Raw genomic sequence first — 23,242 nt, forward strand, 5'->3', positions numbered from 1 at the left:
TCATCACTGTTTTTCTGGCAGTTATGTCTGTCAATATTGTGGCCATGAATTAACATACTTTTATTATTATTATTATTATTATTATTAATAAGAACAATAGTATTAAAACAAGTGTTACTAAAAAATTATACAAAAAGGACAGTGGTACTAGAGACAGAAATAATAGTATATACTAGAAACAGAAATTATGTTTTATTAAAGTTCGGCAGGAGCACGTTCAATTGATCTATCAAATCAGCAAGAGAGGAGATCTATAAGTACGTAGCCGACTCATCTATATTGCTCGACAGTTTTTTCTGCATTCCTCCACCACCCAGTCTCCTCACACTCGCCTGGTTACTATCCTAACCAGAGACGCAGGGGAGTACTCGGAGCACTCCCCGGCCAGCACGCCAAATACGCAAAGTCATTTACTCCATCTGTTCATTTGTAGTGAACTTGTAAACAGTCACAACATTCCAAAGTAGCCCTGGTTTTCTTGTCCATGGTGTATGAATGCACAAGGGTCTATTGTATGATGTTTGTGGATTAATAATGAACATGTCTGATGTCCATTCCAGACGTGTGCTAAATATACATGTAATTTTCTCTAAAAAGGAACACCCCTGGTGCTGACCACTAACCCCGCCTCCAGAATGAAGTCCGCTGAAGTCTGATGAGACTCTCAGTACAGCAAAGGCAGAGAAGATGATGATGCAGTGGCTCAATTCATTATTTTTCTTCTGGATTCACTGTCAGATGTGCAGGACAGAGTTTGAGCTGACTTTACTCCACACTAATGATGTCCACGCACGAGTGGAGGAGACCAACAAAGACTCAGGCAAATGCAGTAAAGCACCTTGTTTCGCAGGGGTAGCACGGAGATTTACGAAAATCAAAGAAGTTCGTGCCAAGGAGAAAAATGTTCTGCTGTTGGACGCGGGTGATCAGTTTCAAGGGACCGTGTGGTTTAACTTGTACAAAGGTGCCGAAGCGGCGCATTTCATGAATAAACTCGGATACGATGCAATGGTAAGAATATTGTGTCCACATTAATTATCGGGTTCACGAAAACTTAGGGTAAATGTGTTGATTTAAATGATTAATGTGCATCGAACAGATGCTGATTTCTTAGGGGCCGTTCAAAAACATCTGGACGGAGCGTAATTGAATGGAACAAAATAACCATTGATGCGCTTTTTCAAAGTTAAACTATTTTCACATTGTTAGAACACGCCCTATAAAAAAGCAATGCCTTGAACAAAGAGCAACAATTTAAAAAGTATGCAATTGAGTATGCCGTAAAAGAATTAATCAAAATACAGTAATATTGTGAAATATTATTACAATTGAAGACTTCAGATGCAAAAGCCTCTAAGTGCCATCTGAAATTTTCTTCTAAAATGAGCATTTTTATCAAGCTCGTATGTTTAGGTTCAGTAATTTCACTTTAATGGCAATTAATAGGTCATTTTCATTGCCATTAAAGTGAAATAACTGAACATAAACATACAAGCTTGATAAAAACGCTCATTTTAGAAGAAAATTTCAGATGGCACTTAGAGGCTTTTGCATCTGAAGTCTTCAATTACAAATGAACATTCTATTTATCAAAGAATCCTGAAAAAAAAATCACCAATTTCACAAAAATGTTAAGCAGCACTGTTATCAACATTGATAATAATAAGAATATGTTACCTGATCAGAAAATCAGCATATTAGAAGGATCTGAAGGACACTGAAGGTGAAGGTGACACTGAAAACTGGAGTAATGATGCTGAAAATTCAGCTTTGATCACAGGAATGAATAACATTATAAAATTAAAATAGAAAAGAGTTCTTTTAATGTTTAATAGTATATATATATATATATATATATATATATATATATATATATATATATATATATTTAATATTACTGTTTTTACTGTACGTTTGATTAAATAAATGCAGCCTTGGTGAGCATAAGAGACTTAAAGTGAATACAAGCTTGTATACAGGTCATGGGGCCAAATGCAACAACTTCTAAAAGTGTGTTGTATTCATGTGAAATTAGTTCCAGATCAGGTTTGTTCCCCCATTCATATAGCTATACAGACATAAAATAAAACTTTAGTTAGTTGCTCATCACTGTGACTCCTGTGGGATCTCTTAGATTCATCCAGGTATCAAAAGTGTTGACAGTTTTTCCATCATTATAGGTGCCAAAGGGATGTATTCCTCATATTATTATTGACGTAATGTAGAGCAGAAGTGGACAGAACGTACTGGACAGGTGCCCATGAGCCACTGGAGTCTTCATTACAGTGGACAGAGCACCTGTTCAGGTGTAGTGGGACTCAAACTTGTGGAACATAAACAGAAAAGGTGTTTCCCAAATGTAGATTCCCGAATGATATACTGTCAAAGAAAGTTTAGAAATGGTTGGGTGAATTCTTCTATTCTCATTCATTTAAAGTGCTGTAGATGAGGAGTGCATTAAACAGAGAGTGTTTGATGGCCAAAAAGAGCTAATTTTTAACTTATGTTTTTGATAGAATAAAATTATGGAACTTAAATGTCCACATTTAAATACATACACTGTAAAGAATGTACAGTAAAATTTCTAACTTTAAATTTGTTATTAAAGTACTGTAAATCAGTAGTAGCCTGCCAGGGATGAATGATTTTTACTAATTTTACAAGATTGAAAAACCCAGTTCTTTTGTATTCTCTTGGAAATTTAAATTGGAAATCTACAGTAAAATTGGCCATGTTTTTACAACTCAGGAATACAATATTGCATTCTGAATTTACTATTAATGTCTACAGTTATTGCAATTTCCAATTTTGTCTTTTATTTAATGCTTAATTCCAAAAGCGACTGAGCAAAAATCTGTAAGTTTGAAACAATCGTGGACAATGAACAGTGTTTCCATATAAAGACGAAACACCATCAGGATAACAAACAGAACTATTTAAAATGACATAAGAAAAATCTGTAACGGGAAAGCACTTTTATTTATTGTTTTCAATTCATGTATATTCTTTGATGAATACCTTAAAGCTTATTTTATTTGCCTATACCGTAGATCATTAGGAGTTTCACACACTTTATGCTCCAAACAGTATTTAATGAATAACTAAGGTTATACGTATACATTTTTGACCTCTTAACACATTAGCCTTTGTGGTTATTTATTAAATTCTACAGTAAGTGTGCAAGCATCCTTTTTTATCTTATGGTTGATGACATTATTTGATTCATCATCTTAAAGAAAACTATTTGAAGTGCATAATATATATATATAGAGAGAGAGGGAGAGAGAGAATATAAATACTAACCTGTGCCTTTAAGCTTATGATATGTTCATATAAATATATGACATTTTACTGCATAAAACATTGTTTGTGTGTGTGTGATGCTTTAGGCCTTAGGAAATCATGAGTTTGACAATGGAGTGGACGGCCTTGTGAAACCTTTCCTTCAGGAAGTGAACTGCACTGTTCTCAGCGCAAATATTAAAGCTGATCAGACAATTGCTCATCAGATCAGCGGCTACTATTTCCCATATAAAATCTTCAGTGTCAGTTCAGAGAAAGTAGGTGTTGTTGGCTACACATCAGTGGAGACCCCTGCTTTGTCTATGCCAGGTATGATACTTTTTTACACTTAATTATAGCCAGGCCAGGTTTACACATAATGTTGCAAGTCACACACTTGAAATATCTCAAATTACCTGTGCTTTATGAAGGAGTAACTTGTATTTCAAAAAAAAAAAAAAAAAATGGCATGTTGACTGTTTGTGAAATGTGTAATTTTGAATGGCTTATACACTGTAAAGAATACATTTAAGCTTAATCTGTTTAAAAGCTTTATATATTATGCATGTATTATATTTATTTTAATTTAAAAGCAAAGTTTAATATTGTCAATTAATATAATCGGCCTAATTATATGAATATGTCATGAATTATTCATAATTTTAATTTATTTAATATAAATATAATAAATAATTAACAGCAAATGTTGAGAAATATTGTCTCTAAAATGTTTTCATTATAAACTGGTTTAATTTGGACGAAAGATACAGGAGGAGTGGCTTTATTGCATCAGATACATGTCACTTTACTCACAGCTGATTGGTCCAGTTTGGGTTTGCGATCTCTAACCCAGAATAAAACCTGCTCCGGAGCAGGTTAGCCGTGTAGCGTCAGTTACCATAGCAACAAACCCCGCTAAAAACCAATCCACTTTCATAAACCCGAAAAACCAGAGTTTGCTCAAACTAGTCTTGAACTTACCTGGGTAGAAACTGAAACCGGCTTTGTGCAACAGGCCAAAGATCTCAGCAGAGGAGGGTTAAACAACAAAAACAGAATTACCAGCTTCACTTTTTACTAACCAGATTGACTTTATTTCTGTCAGACGTTCTTATTGAGAAAGCTTCAGATGTTATTTTATTGTTTCATTTGACGTTACCATGATGGAGGTCAGTGTTTGCTTTAGTTGAGCTCTTGACCCTTGACATTTTAACGTTAGTTTTTTTTGCTGCTATAACCATATTTACGACGCATTGATTATGGGCAAAAAAAAAAAGCCAAGAAAAATTGTGTTTAGGTGGTGTAGGTTATGTTTTGATTATAATAATCATCATGTAATTCTTGGTTCACTGAAGTTGTCCATTGTCTAATCCATTATCAAAAACGTTGTTATTAAATAAGCTTAATTTTATATTGCCAACACTGTGATACTACCACATAAGATCAAGGAGTGCAAAGCAATTAGTTAAGAAGAGTTTTTAATCTCATCATTTACAAAAAATGTTTTACATCATTTAGATAAACAGAGACATCAAGAATCAGTGTATGAATCTCAACAACGGTGACAATCAACAAAAAAGATGAAAGATCATCTCTGAACATCACAAAACACACTACTAAAAGTCAACACAAAAACAACAGTAAAAATTAAGGCAAACAGTAAGAATTAAAGAAAACAACCAGGCAATTCAGCGACATAATTTATTCATGCCGCAATGCATGCTGGGAGTCATGGACGATTTTTGTACCCAGCATGCATTGTAGCATGAAGCTTTTGATTGTCACCATTGTTGAGATTCATACGCCAATTGTTGATGTCTGTGTGACTGACTGATTCAGTTGTTCAAAATGTTTTGTGCACGAACTGTTTTCAAAATCCTTTGTGTTATCACAATACTGATAGATCTCATGCTGTAAAATCACCATACACACCATAATCAAAAATACAAAACAATCTAGATTAGACTCCAATGAGATTAATGAATCTGGCCATTAGATGATGATCTTAACCATTAATAACTGGTTAATTTCATCAGATCACATTTTATTTTGGCTATTTTTGCCACAAAAAATGCATTTTAAAGACAGTTACATCAACCGAAAAAATCTAATGTTCACAAATGAAGGGTCAAGAGCCCATCTAAAGCAAACACTGATCTCCAGCATGGTAATGTCAAACGAAACAATAAAACAACATCTAAACCTCTTTTATGCCAAGTTTACACTACAGGATTTTAAGCCTGATTTAAGCCCGATTTGCAAGTTAACGAGCTCGCCGACAGGTCGGGCTGTGATCGGGGGAAAATCAGCCGGTGATCGGTGCTCGCCAATCTTTATGTGTGAACTACCCAACGACGCATCAAAGAGGCTCACTAACGCGTCGCCGACACCTCACTGATGCCAGACAAATATCTAGCATGCTAAATATCTGGAGCTGTCGGCCGACTTGATATCCTGTGGTGTCACGTTTTCGCGACGCGCTACAGCCAATGAAATATACACGGATGTCTATGGAAGCAGAAATAACAGTCCATTCAAATATAATTTGCTGACGTTTATTCATATCAGATACACATTGTGTAAGTAACTATAAAGCTCACTCACTCTATTGTTCTCCCAGTTCACCGGCCACATGTATTTCGGGACAAATGGATGAATTCACGTTATATATTAAGATCAAGGTCATTATATAGGTTTTTATAACACTCGCTTGCACATATTTGAGAATCGGAATATCAGATAGTTGATGACATGGTGAGAAAAGCAATACATCTGTCATACAGTGTGGCCACTTGACAAGCATGACGCGACGTCATGGAAACAATAAAGGGAAACGTTCTAAAATAACAGTAACAGTCAAAATAACTCTGGGAGGTCAGCCAGAATGTTTTAAACTTATGTGTGAAAGGGTTATTTTAATTTTAATTAAATTTAATTCAAATTGAATCTAATTTCCTCCCAACATCCATTTTCAAATAAAGTCGTTGGGTTGCAGATCATTTACGAAGTGTCATGTAGTGTAAACACCACAACGACTTCAAGACTCCACAGCAAGTCATGTAGTCTGAACAGCACAGCGATCTGCTGACGTTTAAAGTCCTGTAGTGTAAACTTGGCTTTAGTTCTCAATAAGAACTTCTGTAGATGTATGACAGAAATAAAGTAATTCTGGGGTGCGTTTCCCAAAGCGAACTATGGTCGCAAGTTCTGTCATTACCAATAGAGTTCAATGGGACTTACGACCATAGTTGACTAATGATGCTTTCGGGAAACGCACCCCTGGTTACTAATAAGTGAAGCTGGTAATGCTGTTTGTGGAGTTGTTTAATCAGATCTTGAGAGATTTAATGTTTTCTTTTATCTTAAGTTAATTTTATCTTTTTCTGTTCTTGTTTTTTCTCTTTCCTTCAGTGATTCTGCTTGTTAACAGCAAGTGTTCATAAGTGTTTGAATTCACTCTGTCAAGTGGACTATATTAGTGAACTAATGTAGGGAATAGTGAATGAGGGTATAGGGTGTGATTTGGAACACAGCCTCTGAGTGTCGACTTTGAGCGCTGTTAAATCATGGGTAATAGTTGCTGTAGGCTACTTTCTCGAAAATGTCAACTATTACCCAGAACGCATTGTTTTCTACGGTATATTTTTTTATGGAAACCAGCATGTTACTGTCGAAATTTGGCAGTTTTTTTTTTTTTTTTTTTTACAGCAATTTCTTCGTGTTAAAGGATTAGTTCACTTTCAAAGTGTGTATGACTTTCTTCTTTCTGATGAACATAATCGGAGATATAATAATAAATATCCTGACGCAGCTCATATTCGTAAACAGGGGTCACAAGTATGAGCTGAAGAAAGTGCCTCCATCCACATCCATCCATCATAAATGTCTACTCCACACGGCTTCTGAAGCAAAGCGATGCATTTGTGTAAAAAAAAATCCATATTTAACAAGTTATGAAGTAAAATATCTAGCTTCCGCCAGACCGCCTTCCGTATTCTATTTACGAAGAAAGTGTAAAACTCTTGCAGTTCAAAAAACTTACACTACATCCTGCGCCTTCTCTATTCAATTTACAGAAAAAGCTCAACTGACGCAACGCCAGTTCTGTTTTTTCATAATTTGAATACAATTGTGGTAGCTTACTTATTAGAGTACAATGTTACATGGGTCAAAACAATGAAATCAAATAAGTATTACACATGATATTCTTTTAAAAATTGAGTAGGGCCAAATGTTAAATTTTAATGTGAAGAATGTAATGAATTGCTATTCGCAAACTATTTCACTTTTAAAACAGAGAAACAGGATATTAAAAGAAAAAAGGGTCAATGAACCCCCTAAAGTAATGAATGCCACTTCAGTTCTACTTTCTGAATATGAATTATCATATGCAGTAAAAGACAGAACAATATAATGCAAGCATTGTAAAGGGTTTTGCCACAAACTAAACTAATATCTCGAGACAACTTTTCACCTCGACAAGAAATATCATCACATAATATCTCAGGATCTCGTGGCAAGAGATTTCGTCACACCCCTAGTCATTACTGTGATAGAAAATGTGTTATAATATAAATGTGGTAAATGTGGTTTTGTGGTATAAGAGTACAAGTGGAAGTATTTTTATCAGGGAGCTATTAGAATATTATTCTTTAGTCCTATAGTTTCCCAGTGATCAAGCAAGATGACTGTGGCAAGAAACGGAAATGAAACCCTCAGGATAGGAATACCAAGGGTGGGAAGAGAAACAAAAGAACTAACATTACCATAGATGCCATTTGTCATTAAATTTAATGACATAGTTGTAATATATGCAAATGTTTTCAGTTCTGGCAGACCTGACTATGCAGCATAACTATGAGTTGGGGAATTTAATGAATTGGTTAAAAAGATGAGTCTGTAGTCTAGACTTAAAGGATTAGTTCACTTTCAAATGAAAATTATCCCAAGCTTTACTCACCCTCAAACCATCCTAGGTGTATATGACTTTCTTCTTTCTGATGAACATAATCCGAGCTTTATAATGGCAGTAAGCTTACCAACCTAGAATGAGCTGAAGAAAGTGCCTCCATCCACATCCATCCATAATAAACATATTCCACACGGCTCCGGGGGGTTAATAAAGGCCTTTTGAAGCTAAGCAATGCATTTGTGTAAAAAAAAAAACAGACCGCCTTTCGTATTCTACTTACGAAGAAAGTGTAAAACTCTTGCAGTTCAAAAAGCTTATGCTACATCCTACGCCTTACCTATTCAGCTTATGGAAAAAATGTAACTGACGCGACGGCAGTTTACACTTTCTTCCTAACTTGAATACGGAAGGCGGACTGGCAGAAGCTAGATATTATTAAATATGGATATTTTTTTACACAAAGGCATTGTTTCACTTCAGAAGGCCTTTATTAACCCCCCGGAGCCGTGTGGAATATGTTTATGATGGATGGGTGTGGATGGAGACACTTTCTTCAGCTCATACTCATTTGGTAACGCTTACTGCCATTATAAAGCTTGGATGTGTCAGGATATTTGTTAATATTTCTCAGATTGTGTTCATCAGAAAGAAGAAAGTCATATACACCTAGGATGTCTTGAGGGTGAGTAAAGCTTGGGATAATTTTCATTTGAAAGTGAACCAATCCTTTAAAGGGTCCAGAAAGGTAGTAAAGACGTAGTTAAAATAGTCCACGTGACTACAGTGGTTGCATGAAGCAACAAGAATACTTTTTGTGCGCAAAAACAAAACAAAACTAACAACTTTATTCAACAATTTATTATCTTCCCTGTCATTCTCCTATGCTGTTTGCATTGTAGACACAGTGCAGCACTTCCAGGTTCTATGTTAGAACATCGACTCTGGCCGACGCTGTACACGTGAGCAGCACAACACATGCGTGTGATGCTGACGCAGGAGCTGGCCAATAATGTGTTGGCGTTCTGACGTAGAACACTGACTCATTATTAATAAATAATTTTTAAGTAATATTAATATTATTATTAATGATAATAATAATAATATTAGTAGTAGTCATATTATTACTTTTAACATTTTCCACTAAAGCATTTTTTTAAAGTTGCCAGCGCCATAATTTTTGATAATTTTCACAAAATTTCACAGCCCCCAGAATATTTTGTTGTATGAATATTTGAACAAACAATATATCAAAAGAGAGAACAGGGCCTCTACTTTTAAACAACAATAACAAAAAAACATTTTATTGTAGCTTCATGCATTCTTTTTTTATCAACACTTGAATGTGGGTAAGTTTAATAAAAAAAACATTTTGAACAAAAAGCAAAACAGATGGAGTAGATCGAGTCCATCAACACCGCCAAAGCTTCACAGTCGTCACCTCTTCATGGGTTCAACGTTTAATTCAGTAACGTTAGGCAGTTTTGATTTACTGTATATGCTGTTTAATGTCTGATGATCATGTTAGATTACATGCACATAACCAATGCTTACATCGCTTGTTTCTGCTTCTTCCTCGGCTGTGTTTTGATCCAGACATTCTGTATTCTGTCAGGAGATGCATAATAACGGCCCATACTGTGCAACAGTGAAAACATGGCAAAGACTAGCTATGAGTGGTATAAGGCTCAATTTAATTTATGTATTATTTGCATGATACTTAGAAAAATATATTTGGGAAAAGTGCAATAGAGTTTAAATACTACTTGGCCATGTTTACACTGCGAGAATAATTTCCTTTAACTGAGATGACTGACCTAATTATAATGCAAAGTGTTGACCTCGCAACTGAAAACTTGGAACATGGATGTCAACAACTTAACCCATTTGGTGGAGCTGTTTTTGCCCAAATTAATATAGTGATCTGAGATGAATTATCTTCCAGAAATTATTAGTAGTGATGCAACGGTTCAGAACATTACCTCGGTTTTGGGGTCATGATTCTGTCGAATTTTGGTACAGCAGGTAGAACAAAGAATCTTGATTAAATAAATTCTTGAAATTAATTGTCTTATAAACACAGTGGCTATAATTCTTATTGTAGATGTACTAATTTGTATAGAACTGCTCTGTGCATATAAGTTCTCTAACTAAATTTCAAACTGAGAGTACTTTTTCAGTCTGAAGTTTCAAATTTTATTAAGTTTTCAGTTACAAATTGAAAATCTTTGAGAGCATCCAAAAGAAAGTGACCTCACGATATTAACTATTGTTCATTTATATTAACTATTGCCACCACTGCCTGGTGGCACATTTAAACACATTAAGGTGGATAGATGGATATATACAGGTTAGGTTACACCCTGCAGTAATATGATGGTGTTTTTTCATATTTAAATGGTTTTACAGGCCCCCATCTCCAGTTTGAGGATGAGGTTACTGCTTTACAGCCTCAAGTGGACAAACTCACTGCTTTGGGTGTTAATAAGATCATTGCGCTTGGACATTCTGGCTTCGCAGTGGACAAAATGATTGCAAAGAAAGTTCGGGGAGTGGATGTTGTGATTGGAGGGCACACCAATACATTCTTGTACACAGGTATGTATAACACATACATGTATGTATAATTATTACTAATCCAAGAACGTCAGTTTTACACTTAGGTGATGATTTAACCAAATTCATTAAATCTCTGTAGATCTGATTAAACAACTCCACAAACAGCATTACCAGCTTCACTTATTGCTAACCAGACTGACTTTTATCATTTATAACTGACATTGACATTGTCCTATTAGTGTCAATAATTTTTGGCCAATTTGCCAATACTGCCCACACATTCAAATGCATTTTCACTATCTGAAAAGTAGTGAAAAGGTCTTAGTGTTTCAAAAAACATTAAAAAGCTTTATTAACATTCCATTTCAGCTTGTGCTACTATATTTCATTTGGAACTCACATGTGAAAATGTCAAAAAAAATGTCACTGCCTGGAAAATAGTGAAACCATGTCACCAAAAAAAACAAAACAAAACAAAAAAAAACATTAAAACTATCTTTATCATTGTTTCATTCTTGGAATTCCAAATCAATGATTGTAGCATGAGTGAAAAGCAACAAGACTCTTCTTTTTCAGTGTAGCCCATACTTTCCACACGTAACTCATTCTTGACCTGTTTAGTCGTCATTTTTGGAGCATCCCTGATTGTCAGTGAAGTGAGGCCAATAGGCAGTGGCATCTTTCCTGACCTCTGGTTGAAGTATGGATCACATCTTGCATAGAATAATGTATCCAAATACCTGACTTCCACAATATGACTTATATTCTTCATCTCTGCCATCACTACCACTGCTTCCAGGGCCGTCCCAAGCATGGGGCGGGGCCCAGTGCGAGGTAGCGGAAGCGGGAGCAAAGACAAATCAAAGAAAAAGCTAAACTATCAAAGACCCAGTCCGTTTTATACCATAAGCATAGGAAAACTTACATCACAGCCTTCCAGGTCTGTTTGGATAGATAAGAGAGGTCAGCTTGAACCGTTCCATTGTTTTCAGATAGAGTAAAAAATAGCACCCAAAGAGTGGGTATAACACCTTTGTCGGAACGACAGAACACATTTCAAATATCCCCTTTCATTTGAATCCAAATATTACTGCACGAAAAGGTACATCACCAGAACATCAATTCTGCAGTACTTGGCAGGTGTCCAATATCTAACCACAAACGTGTCAACATGACCTGTCACATTGGAACACTTTGAAGAACAATTGAATATAGCAAGCATACATACTCTTAAAGATAAAAGAAGAATAACCATAAAGGAGTACAATAAAGAGTAAATACTTGAAAATATGATGAGGATTAATATATGGAGTAGGAGTACATGAATATATGAAATCAAAAGTAATATTGATAAATCGTAAGCCATAAATGATTAACATGAAATATGAATAAAATGCATGAATATGAATATTGACCATTTTGGATCCACCAATTTCCTCACAAAATGTGTTGCTCCATCAATGTTCAATAAAAATATAAATATATTTTTTTTCTGCAAATCAACTATGGGAGTAGTGAAAAGCACATTTTTCTTAAGGTTTGCCTTTAGCCCCGTTGTGCCCTACTATTGTGCTCCAATGAAGAAAGAAAAACATGAGCACAAGTAAATTATGAGAAAATTGTCTTATTTTGATATATTAATGTCTTTTATCTTCAGTTGATTTCCTCTAAGGCTGTGGCTGAAGAAAGTTGTAGTTCTTGTGTTTCTCTTTCCTTCAGTGATTCTGCTTGATAACAGGCTTGTTAATGCTGAGATGACTCTATAAATAATATATAATATTTTGTGGCTCAGATAAGGTCCAGTTCTGGTTTATTTCTTTGCTCTTGGCTGACATTTGGCATTTCTATGGCCTGCTTGTGGCCCAGATCTGGAAAACAGGAGCGGTCCGCCCAAGTGCCATCATTCCTGCCACATGTGGCCCAGATCATCATTCCACATGTGCCAGATGTGGGCCGGATCTGTGCCGACACAAAGTTGCTATCTGGGTTGCCTCCTTCTGGGAGAGTAGCGTTGCCTGAGCCCAACCCAGAAGTGACTGCTATGCTTGTCCGGGCCGCCGAGAATCACCTGGAATCCTCCACCCTGTCCCGAACCTTCTCGGTTAAATGATTGGTTTCTCAGGGCGGCCCGCACTGGTTCTCAGTGCCCCGCCCCAGTACCTTTCTTCCCGGAAGTGCATGAGGAGGTGACCAGATCATGGAAGACACCTTTTTTCTGATTGAAGTCGGTCTGGTTCTTCCTCCACCTTCACCGCCCTAGACGGTGGGGCGGCCAAGGGATACGCTGGAATCCCCCCAGTTGAGCGTGCCGTCGCGATGCAGCTGTGTCCAACGTCCGCCACCTGGTGGGGTGAACCGCGTCTCCCATCCAAGGCCTGTAAGTTCTCCTCCAATTTAACGGAGAAGGCTTACAGAGCCCTGCATGCCATGACGTTGCTTCAGGTCTACCAGGCCAAAGCACTCATGGAGATGCCCCAGGGTGGTCTTGACCAACAGCTCCTGGAAGAGTGTCGTGACAAATTCGATGTCTCTGTGTCCCTTCAGTTCTGGTCTCGAAGAAAAACTCACAGAGTCGAAGTTCCAGGTCTCAGAAGTATTTAACTTTATTGTCAAGCAACAAAGTGAGATGCCAGCTCCACATCTGAATCTCTCTTAGCTGGGGCAACAGTTTTTATACATTTTTCTTATCTCTTAAAACACACCAAAGTAATATCATTGGCTGGTAATATTCACCCTTACATTTTCCCATATTCTCACTTACAGGTGCTCTCCCCCCACTCATCTTTCCCATGTACTCCCCGACCCTTCTACCATAGTCATTTCACTAATACAATTGCAGGTGTTGCTTATATAAGAGACAATTTTCTTAGTAAGGGTGACCAACTTCTAGCTACTCTACATCTTTTGACTTAATTTCTCATGGGCCTTCTGCCAATTTGATGGTCAACCCTTTTCCCATGGGCCAAATGAAACATTGTATCAAACCAGTCAATACACCCCAGAGGCATAAAACCTTCATATGATGCACTTAACAATGGTCTTATTCATTTCACAACCACCTGTTATCTGGTGGAAAATTACCAACAATATATGCTCAGTGGCCAAGTTAACTTGTCTGACCCTTACAGTTACGTAGGCCAAGAGGCCTCAAAACACTTCTAGCTTTTATAGTAAGCAAACTAATTGTTTTCTATAGGATGGATAAAATACTCCATCAAATCCCCCCTCTGGGAATATCTTAATTCCCACTTCCATTTCCCTTTTCCCAGAGTGCAACCTCACAAGTCAGCCCTCTCATCTTCTGTCTCAGGATCAATAGTGGTCCTCCTTTTCACTACCAAATGGCTGCCTCATGTGACTGCACTCCAGAAGAGGTCAGAGTCAAACAACACTGCCCACATTTTTTACTAGGGAAGTGTAAAAGGCTCTGCCTCTCTAACTAAACACTCTAGGGGGTCAACAAAATCAAAAATAAATCAGCAATTTGTGTTAAAGCATGTGCGTGGAATGTCTTGGCCTTGCCCATGGTTGTCATGGTTATGTAGAATATATCAGTGATTAAACTCATTATGGTTAATATAAGATTATTAATTTTGGTGCACTGGTTTTCCCATGGTGTCAGAGGAACTCTCAGGCGCTTCCGGTGGCCTGGAGCGCTATCTGGGCTGCTCCACCGTTGCCAGAGGTGCCCTGGTTCTGCCTAGGGCACTAATCTGGTGCTGGGGCTTACAGCGGGTTTTTAAACCACCAGTAGAGTCTGCCCAAGCTGCCAAGCACTGATGTGCTCGTCGATCCTTTCTTCTTTTGAGTTCCATTGGACTTTTCAGTAGATTAGTAAGTGCACATTACAACTTCAAAGTGATGATGAGTAAATGAATGAGTATAGTAATAAATGAAATTTAAGAAAACATTCTTGTCGTTTCCCTTCAAATCTGGTTGCATTACCTCGTAACACGGATAATGACCTGCTTCAGACCCTCAGTCGTCCCCTCTCATTCATGTAGTGTAATATAAGTATAATAACTTGAAAAAACATAATAATAATAATAATAAAAGATAAAAACGAAAATAAAATCAGGAAGGGGGTTTAAGCCAAAATAATAAACAAAACACCCACTTACTAACTGCCTACTCTAACCATGTTCTACATTGCTTACTTTGTTTTTTCCCCAAAGAAAATACATAATGTGGCTAACTCCCTTTTCTCACCAAAAACATCATCAAACTTTGTGATAAAAATAAAAAAGGCACCCCTTCCATATTTTCTTTAAAAAAGGGTCACAGAAATGTATCCAGTTCATCCAGCCATGGAACAATTGACACACTCCAGAATTAGTGCATATAATATTGACTCCAGATTGTCTTACAGATACAGTGATCATCTGTTTGTCAGCTGCATTGGCCATCATTGATCTGAGAAAAGGCATAATACAACAGAACAACAAAACAAAAATAGCAATAGCCACTGCCATTATTATTTTCACTTTAGTAAGCCATTTACCCCGTAATTCAAATATTTTGTCAAACCAGTTCCCAATATGCTTATCTCCTCCATTTTCAGTGATTTCTTCTCTTATTATTCAGTTTCTTCATTGCCTCGTTGAATGATCCATCAGGAGCTGTATTATTTGGAACATAAGTACAACAGTTAGCTTCATATGCTTTACAAACACCTCCTTTCTTCTGCGAATAACCAATTTAATGTTTGTCTGTTCGGCCATGTCATTTTGCTTATGGGTCCCCAACTGTTCTCCCAAGGCTCTCTTTGGTGTGGTTTATAAGCTTCTGTTAATCACAATAAATGTAATTCATATTTTTTCATAAATTATACACACAAATATACTCAAATTCTGATTTTACTTCATCTCCATCCTTAAATTAATTTGGTATTCCCCTTGGTTGACCATTCAAATCCATGTTTGGATTTGGCTGTCACCTTTTCTGACATTGTTTTGGACACAAATGTTGCATTTGGTTAAAAAATAAAAAATATCAATCATTTATCAAAAAAAAAAAAATCAAATCATCTGTCAGTGACTTTGATTTTCACTTCCTCCCTTGCGCAATGGTTAAAAACCATGCCCATCTAAGAGTTGCTGGTGTAATCATGTGTCCTCTTATATCGTTTTAGAGTATGCCTCCTAATTGACTCATCAATATTTCTTTAATTTTATATGCAATTTACCATCCTAAATATCAAGGTGCAAATACCACCAATTCTAAATTAGTAACAAAATTCTAATGACATGATCTACTGAACATAGGCCATGTGGCATTCCCCATTTGACAGTGTCTAAAGGTTTCAAATAATACAGCTGATCGGTATTAGTTGCCATGTAGTTGTGTTAAACACCACAGTCATAAACCCCAAATTTTCCACTTATCTAATAAATCAAATGATCTGCTGTCTGGACATATTGCAGTGTGAAGGAACCAATTTCAATTTCTTCAGTTGTTTTTGAACACAGTTTTTGAAAGGTTTGTCTATGGCTTCCCATTTACTTTTTTTTTTTTTTAAATGCTCGTTTCATCATTGTACCTAAATATTTTAAGTGGCAGCCTCTACATACAAAGTGTCATGTGGAATTGAATTTGGAATTCGAAACTTAACATTTTTCAACCTGCATTGCTGCCCCTTGTGGGCCTATTGTTATATTATTGAATTAACAGGACCTTCTGCCCCTTTTGTGTCATTTAGCCTCTTCTTTTCGAGTTCTGGGTCCATTCCTAAATTGTCACAGCTCAAGGTCCTCATCCAAAATCAAAAAATCAACATACCACCTCTGACAAGAGACCGCTGCCACAATTGGCAAAACTCAACTCACCAAAACTCAACCAGGCCAACCGAAAAACAGAAACCCCTGACTTAGAGAGGTCCAAAACATTGTAAATTGAATGAAATTCAGTTTTTGTGTTGCATACATTGGTCATGGAGGTGCCCTTTTATGTACTTTCCTCATTTGATAATTGTTTTCTCTACATATTTTCCCTAAATCTCCTAACCAGTATACATTAGCTCATAGGGGTCTAAGAAAATATCGATACACGTGAATGTCGCGATATTATGTTTGGCGATACTGTATCGATTCTCAAAAACACTGTATCCATATTTATTTATTTACATCCAAGATTCGTGGCTTTGTGTTCGTTTAAAACCACAGACTGTATAAAACCCAACCGCTAGATGGCAGTGTTATCTCAGAACATAAACTGACGCGGAGCCGGAGAAGCGCAAGGTGAAGGTGCGTGCATCGCTAGTGTTAGCATTAGCAAACCCAGCTCACAAGAAGGTAGAATTATTCCGCTCCCGCGGTGTGGACTCATTTTGGCTTCAGCTATAAAGAAGCCACTAAGGAAATCGACAAGAGTCATTTTGTTTGTAAAATAGGCCATGTTAAAATCCAAATACTCGGGAAACGCATTGAATCTGAGAGCTCGCTTAACATCCCGACGTAATCCGCGCTGCTGAGAAGCGTTTTGATAGAATATTTGATATGTAACGTTACTGCTCGTTTTCCTCTCAGTAACAAAATAAACACACAACAAAATTGACAGCGGTGGCAGCAGAAGGAAAGCATCTGATCATAGCGATGTGGATATGGTTGCACCAGCTCTGCAGTTCAGTACTTTAAATAGCACTTTATACAGTGGACTGCTTTAAAGCAAACAGCTTTACAGTATTAAATATAAAACAAACAGTCATTCAGTCATGGAATGGACTATGCACTTTCTGTTGTTAAATAGTTTAGAAATTAAAAACTGCTATACTGTGAACCTTTAAAACATATACACATAAAGAATCCTGCAGTCACTTTACTATTTTCCCTTACTTAGATTGCACAAAATAGTGATTAGTGATATAAATGCAAATGATACTGTATTGATTAAATAAAATAAAGTTGCTTGTCAGGTTTTATGCATATGGTTGTGTTCTTTATGACCGTTTTTTTTTTAAAAATTAGATCTTTCTAAAAAAAAAAAAAAGAAATATCGCAATATATCGCCTTTCTTACAATATTGCAATATATCACAATATATCGTATTGTAACCCCTGTATCGTGATACGTATTGTATCGCCAGATTCTTGGCAATACACAGCTCTTTGGTGGTCTTGCGTTGTATTTTAACCTTTGATTGTCTGTCTGTTGCTTTCACTGAAATCAATTTTTGCTAGCTCTTTTCTCAGGGCTTATTTCCCTTTCTTTATCCATTTATCAGTTCTTTTCTATGTCTCACTCTAACTCCATTATATCGGACAGACTTGAATTAGATGTCTCTCTTTTCTTTAGTCTTTCTTTGTACGGCCTTGGTGTCTTTTTTTTTTTTTTGACTCCCCCATGGCTTGATGTCTCCATTTTCCTTAAATCCTCATGTGTTCTATGTGCATCTGCTAACTTCTCCCTGTAATTTGATGTACTTATCTCTCTTTCTTCACTACCCTACATTACAGCTTGTGATATCTGAATGATTTTAAATTGGCTACTTCAAAAAGTTCAAAGTTTTTAGGTAAAAGGTCAAAGTTTTTAGTTAAATATAGCAGGGAATAGACTGGGCACGCGACTGTTACTTATATGTGATTAGCTTGACATTAAAATAGAGTTATTAAATGCAATTAACCTCAGAAAACAACCCATTGTGGTACTCGCGTCATCTGACACACCCGAAATGTATGTGCGCACAGAAAAGCCGCCTCTCGGACAGCGCACAATGCCAACTCCAGTTCTCCTTCGTGGCCCTCCACTCTCTAACAGTCTAAATACCTGTCTTGTTGAGTATTCATATGAGCATAGTAGGCTATGTCATTTTAGTTTTTAATGATATTCTAATATCAGTCTAGCTTACTGCAGTGTGCAACAAGTGAATGCTCGGCAGCAACTCACTCAAATACATTTAATATGACAAACAGTGCTGTGTTACCTCATACGCTTGACCGGAAGAAGTGGAAGCAGCGACTGCGGCATAATAAAAGTTCCACAGATCTCGTCTCTCATTAGCACTCACTCCAGCGACCTTGTTCAGCTCCCACATCACTTGCCCTGCTCTGCTTCATACTACAGTAACGTTAATAATCTCATTCATGAACATGATTTCTGCTCGAGTCCTATACCGATTCTTTTCCACCGGCTGTGAGGTGAAGACAACATCTCCCAAGAATCCGCGCTCAAACTCTGTCATCAAGCTTTGTTTTGAATAGGCGACCTCTAGCGGCAAAAATACTACAAACTGTGCCTTTAAGGGTCAAAGACATTTAGTCCACATCAATAAAAATTTACAAAAGTGATTTTATATACCTAAAAACCACATTAAATGCAAGTGAAATGTCTACTTTTAAGGTTTCAAATAAGTTTTGGAAGAATAAAATGTCAAAATGTGTGTGAAATAATGTTCCATTGTCATTCAGTGTAACACTTACATTTATGTAAAAATTGAAACAACATACTTTGACCTGTACGTATTAAAATATATAAAATAATAAGTGAGAAAACATTCTTGCTGACAAATGGGCAAAACCTAGGATAGTGGCAATTTTTAAAATGTAAATTACAAGTAATTAGCATTTGGGGTAAAAGTCATTAGTCTGTAATATGACATAAATAGATTTTTTGTTTTAAATATCCCTGACAAGATTGTTATACTGAATGACATTTTAGTGTGCCTTCTGTAAATCATGGTAAAAATTAATATTTAATTTTTGCTCAGACAAAAAAAAAAAAAAAAAAAATTAACCCTCTATGGTATGCATTATGTTCTAACTATGAATTAAACAGGACCCATTCAGGACCCATTCTGACCCATTCACGTTATCTTGATACCCCAGCCCAGATATGTGCCCAAGGTTCCTACCACTCCTTTCAGAGATCAGGTAGTGAACCTGCAAGCGCTGCCTTCAAAGGAGGCAGACCCAGCCCTGGCTTTGCTCTGTCCTGTCCGCGCTCTGCGCTTGTACGTGGACAGAACACGAAGCTTTAGGACCTCAGACCAGCTCTTTGTCTGTTACGGAGGCCAGCAGAAGGGAAAGGCTGTCTCCAAGCAGAGGATGGCCCACTGGATAGTAGATGCCATCGCTTTGGCGTATCAATCCCAAGGCGTGCCTTGCCCACTCGGGTTGAGAGCTCACTCCACTAGAGGAGTAGCTTCTTCCTGGGCGATGACGCACGGTGCCTCGCTGACAGATATGCACTCATTATGCCTATTATCAGTTTGCATACAGAATGTCAAATCCTTACCTCAGATCTACTCTGAATCATTACTTATTAAACAAGTGGCAAGAAGAACAGGACTCATACACTAACAACAAATTACAACATCAGATGTCATTTAGGACGTTCCCATGCATTTCTTTTGAAAAATTAAGATTCAGCTTTGTGTTTTCTGCATTCTTAAGCATTTTCTTATCCGTATTGTGTTAGCTTTTAATGCAAGCAGATTTTAATGCACACCAGCTCAGAGACCCACTCTGTCAATGGTGGTAACTTATGAATTTGCATATGGCTTGTCTGAAAGCATATTAAAACACCATATAGACATATAAACAACATTAAAAACTTGATTTTCACCACATGGGGTCTTTAAGTATTATAATTTTTACCATTAAAACATATCTTTTCTAATTTTGCATTGTTTCAAAATGAACTCTATATAACCTAGCTCTTGTCATAGGAATAGCCTTAGCTGCTGACATGGCATTAAATCTTTACCGACCTCCCTAGAATCCTATTTTCCAGAGTCAACTGATGGACATGACATGTTCTACCTCTATTTTAAACTAACTCTGAGGCAATTTAGGTAATTTTTGCAAAGCGGAATAGTTCATAATGGATCCACTGATCCAGATCATCGACTCTATCCACATTGTGAATTAAAAAAGCTTTTCAGAATTTTGCTGTTTGAGTAATTACTCTATTTTGCTTGGATGTCCAAACTGTTTAACACTTTTGGGTCACATTCTTCTGGGTCTAGGTTTTAGCTTTGTGCATACTACATAACTTGTTTTAATTCATTCTCTGAGTTTTATTAAAACTTTAGTGGTATGTTGGAAATCTAGTTATGCTATATAGCTAATAATAATCTAGAAATTAAATGTGTTTCCTTTACAAATCAATCAATCAAATGTCAAATTTGCAAGTCATATTATGATCTTACAACTTTAAAGAGTTCCTGAACACGGGTTGTCTTTTCTGTAACCAATAGTATACTTAACAGATTTACAGAATTAGTCAGATTTTAATTTGCCCTGTATGGCGAGCTTTAATCAGAACGAGAATATAACGCAGTTTAACGGTCATCAGCATTGTAAATCCTGCAAAGTTTTTATATTTCCTTTTTTTTTTTTTTATGTATGTACAATTATAACAATACTTAGTATTATTTTACCTTTGCATGTTTCTAATATGGTGGCTGTTGGAGTGACAGTAAAATTGACATCTTTCTCTCTTTTGACTCTCATTATTATTAAAGTAAGTTCTGAAAACACTATTGCAGTTTTTCCTTTGCTATTGGAGCAAATGGGAACTATATATATATATATATATATATTTAATGTAGTCTCTCATTCACCGCTATAGAAGTTTAAATGTGAAAAGGGTCTATATTTGGACCTAGTCCGGTGAAGCGACTTATCACACATTCTCTCTTATTTAGAGAACAACTATTGCAACTATTAAAAAACTGTAGCATCTATAACTGTATGTCTGCATTAGGATTTTAAAACCCTCACGTCCCTAGTCCCTAGTCCCTAGATTATTTATTATTTTTTACAATAATGTACCTAGTCCCTATAGTCTAATGCATTAAGAGAATTTCCTCTTTTTGATCTACATTTACCTGAAATACTTTCAAATGAATCAGTAACTGATCAAATCATGAGATCTATATCAATACTCAGCCCTATAGTTTGATTGAATCAAATAAAATCATCAAAAAACATCATCACACAAATGGATTCTTCTGCTAAGCTTAAACCATTAGTTGGTCCACATCTTCTTCCAGGTGTGTTGGTCATCTCGTTCGCACCATGGAAATTCCATTTCACCAGGGTGACTCTTTGCGAGCTGTGTGGGGTTGCTGAGGCTGGTTGGTGTAGTTTAAGATCAGATGCTTGGACTCAGGTGTCACACTCAACAACCATTTTGCTGATCATTGAGATTTTTCCCTTAAATAACAACCGCACCTCCACTGGTCCTTATTGGTGGAGAATTTAACCATTTCCGAGTTGCTGTCACCTGTGAATGCAAACCTAAAGTATCTTAGTTAGTGACAACATGTATTGACTCATCTGCTTATCTGGCCGGTCATCCTTTTTAGTTTTACCTGAGGAAATTTCCTGTGGGCTGCGGGCTGTCCTGGCTCTTTTCCTTTTCTTTGAGCTTTCATACTTTCATTGCCATCAAAACAATGAGCAGGGCTTGAACCCATGACTTCCCATTTTCTGTCATGCACAATTTTGGGTTTTATCATCTAATTTGCATTCTCATTATCCACCTTGTAGATGACAGGCACTATACATTTCAAATTTATTCTTTACAATTAGCCAATTCAACTCTGTTTTCTCTTTATTTACAAACTGAAACATATTATCATCAGACAATTTCTTGAGTACATCTCACTCAGTAGCATAGGCCTTTTCACCTGGAAAACACTCAACCCACTTTGTTCATGTTAACAGTAACAAGACAAAAATTTATACATTTGGAACAGAATCAGTTTGATGAAATCCATCACAACATCATGCTGCAAAAGGAAAAGGTTAAGTGTGGGGTGGACAGGTCAAGCTTGCTTGCTCTCTGCCTACCCAAGTTATGCGCTGCGTAGGTGTGGCACTGTTTTATTCCTGCCCCAGGCCAGGATATTAAGCCAGATTCATCCATGGCCATTACTTTATTGGGCATATTTTGCCCTGTGGGCCCACTTAATAAATTTAGATACAGCTGTTCTGATTGGAATGATTTATTTGATTTGGTGTCTCAGCAAACACCATCTCACCATCCTTCACACACACTTTCACACCCCCCCTCTGGCCAGAGCATCATACCTTTTTTGTCTGCCTCAGCAGATTGTGAACTAAATGGGGAATGTATTGTTACGAGTGGAATACCACCAAATCTAAACGGGTAACACAACTTTGACGACGGTGGAAGCTACTAAATGTTGACACACTATGGCATTCCCCTTGCGACAGTGTCTAAACGTTAGGACATTAATTATCAAATGTTCGATGTCAGTCGCCATGAATAAAATAGATTACATAGTTTAGAATAATCATATAGACCTAGGCCTGCAGTTGAGAGAGCCAATTTCAATTTCTCAAATGCAATTTGTCATCCACTGCACAATTACAATTTTCAAACTTTTTGTTGTTAGCTACTTAGAAGAAGACTGAAGTGTATCCACACAAGTGTATCCATGTATCCACACAATCTTGGATACATGGACAAATAACATTCCCATTTCACATCCCTGGTGATGACAGCATTTGTGATTTCAAAAATTTGG

General features: G+C 36.8%; 1 protein-coding gene across 2 annotated transcripts in view; it reads left to right on the plus strand.

The window, feature by feature from the left end:
* The first annotated feature begins 621 nt into the window (after positions 1–621).
* The window catches only part of nt5e (5'-nucleotidase, ecto (CD73)), a 74,988-nt gene continuing 52,367 nt past the window's right edge, over positions 622–23,242 (plus strand). Inside the window, exons 1-3 of one of the 2 annotated variants that reach the window (XM_051875584.1) lie at positions 622–1,011; positions 3,390–3,612; positions 10,601–10,789. In XM_051875584.1, coding sequence (XP_051731544.1) covers positions 688–1,011; positions 3,390–3,612; positions 10,601–10,789 — 736 coding nt within the window. In that variant the 5' untranslated portion in view covers positions 622–687. The remainder of the gene's footprint in view (positions 1,012–3,389; positions 3,613–10,600; positions 10,790–23,242) is intronic. The other variant, XM_051875582.1, reaches the window with a different exon arrangement.

This window comes from Ctenopharyngodon idella, chromosome 20 (assembly GCF_019924925.1).
Source record: "Ctenopharyngodon idella isolate HZGC_01 chromosome 20, HZGC01, whole genome shotgun sequence".
Classification (NCBI taxonomy): domain Eukaryota; kingdom Metazoa; phylum Chordata; class Actinopteri; order Cypriniformes; family Xenocyprididae; genus Ctenopharyngodon; species Ctenopharyngodon idella.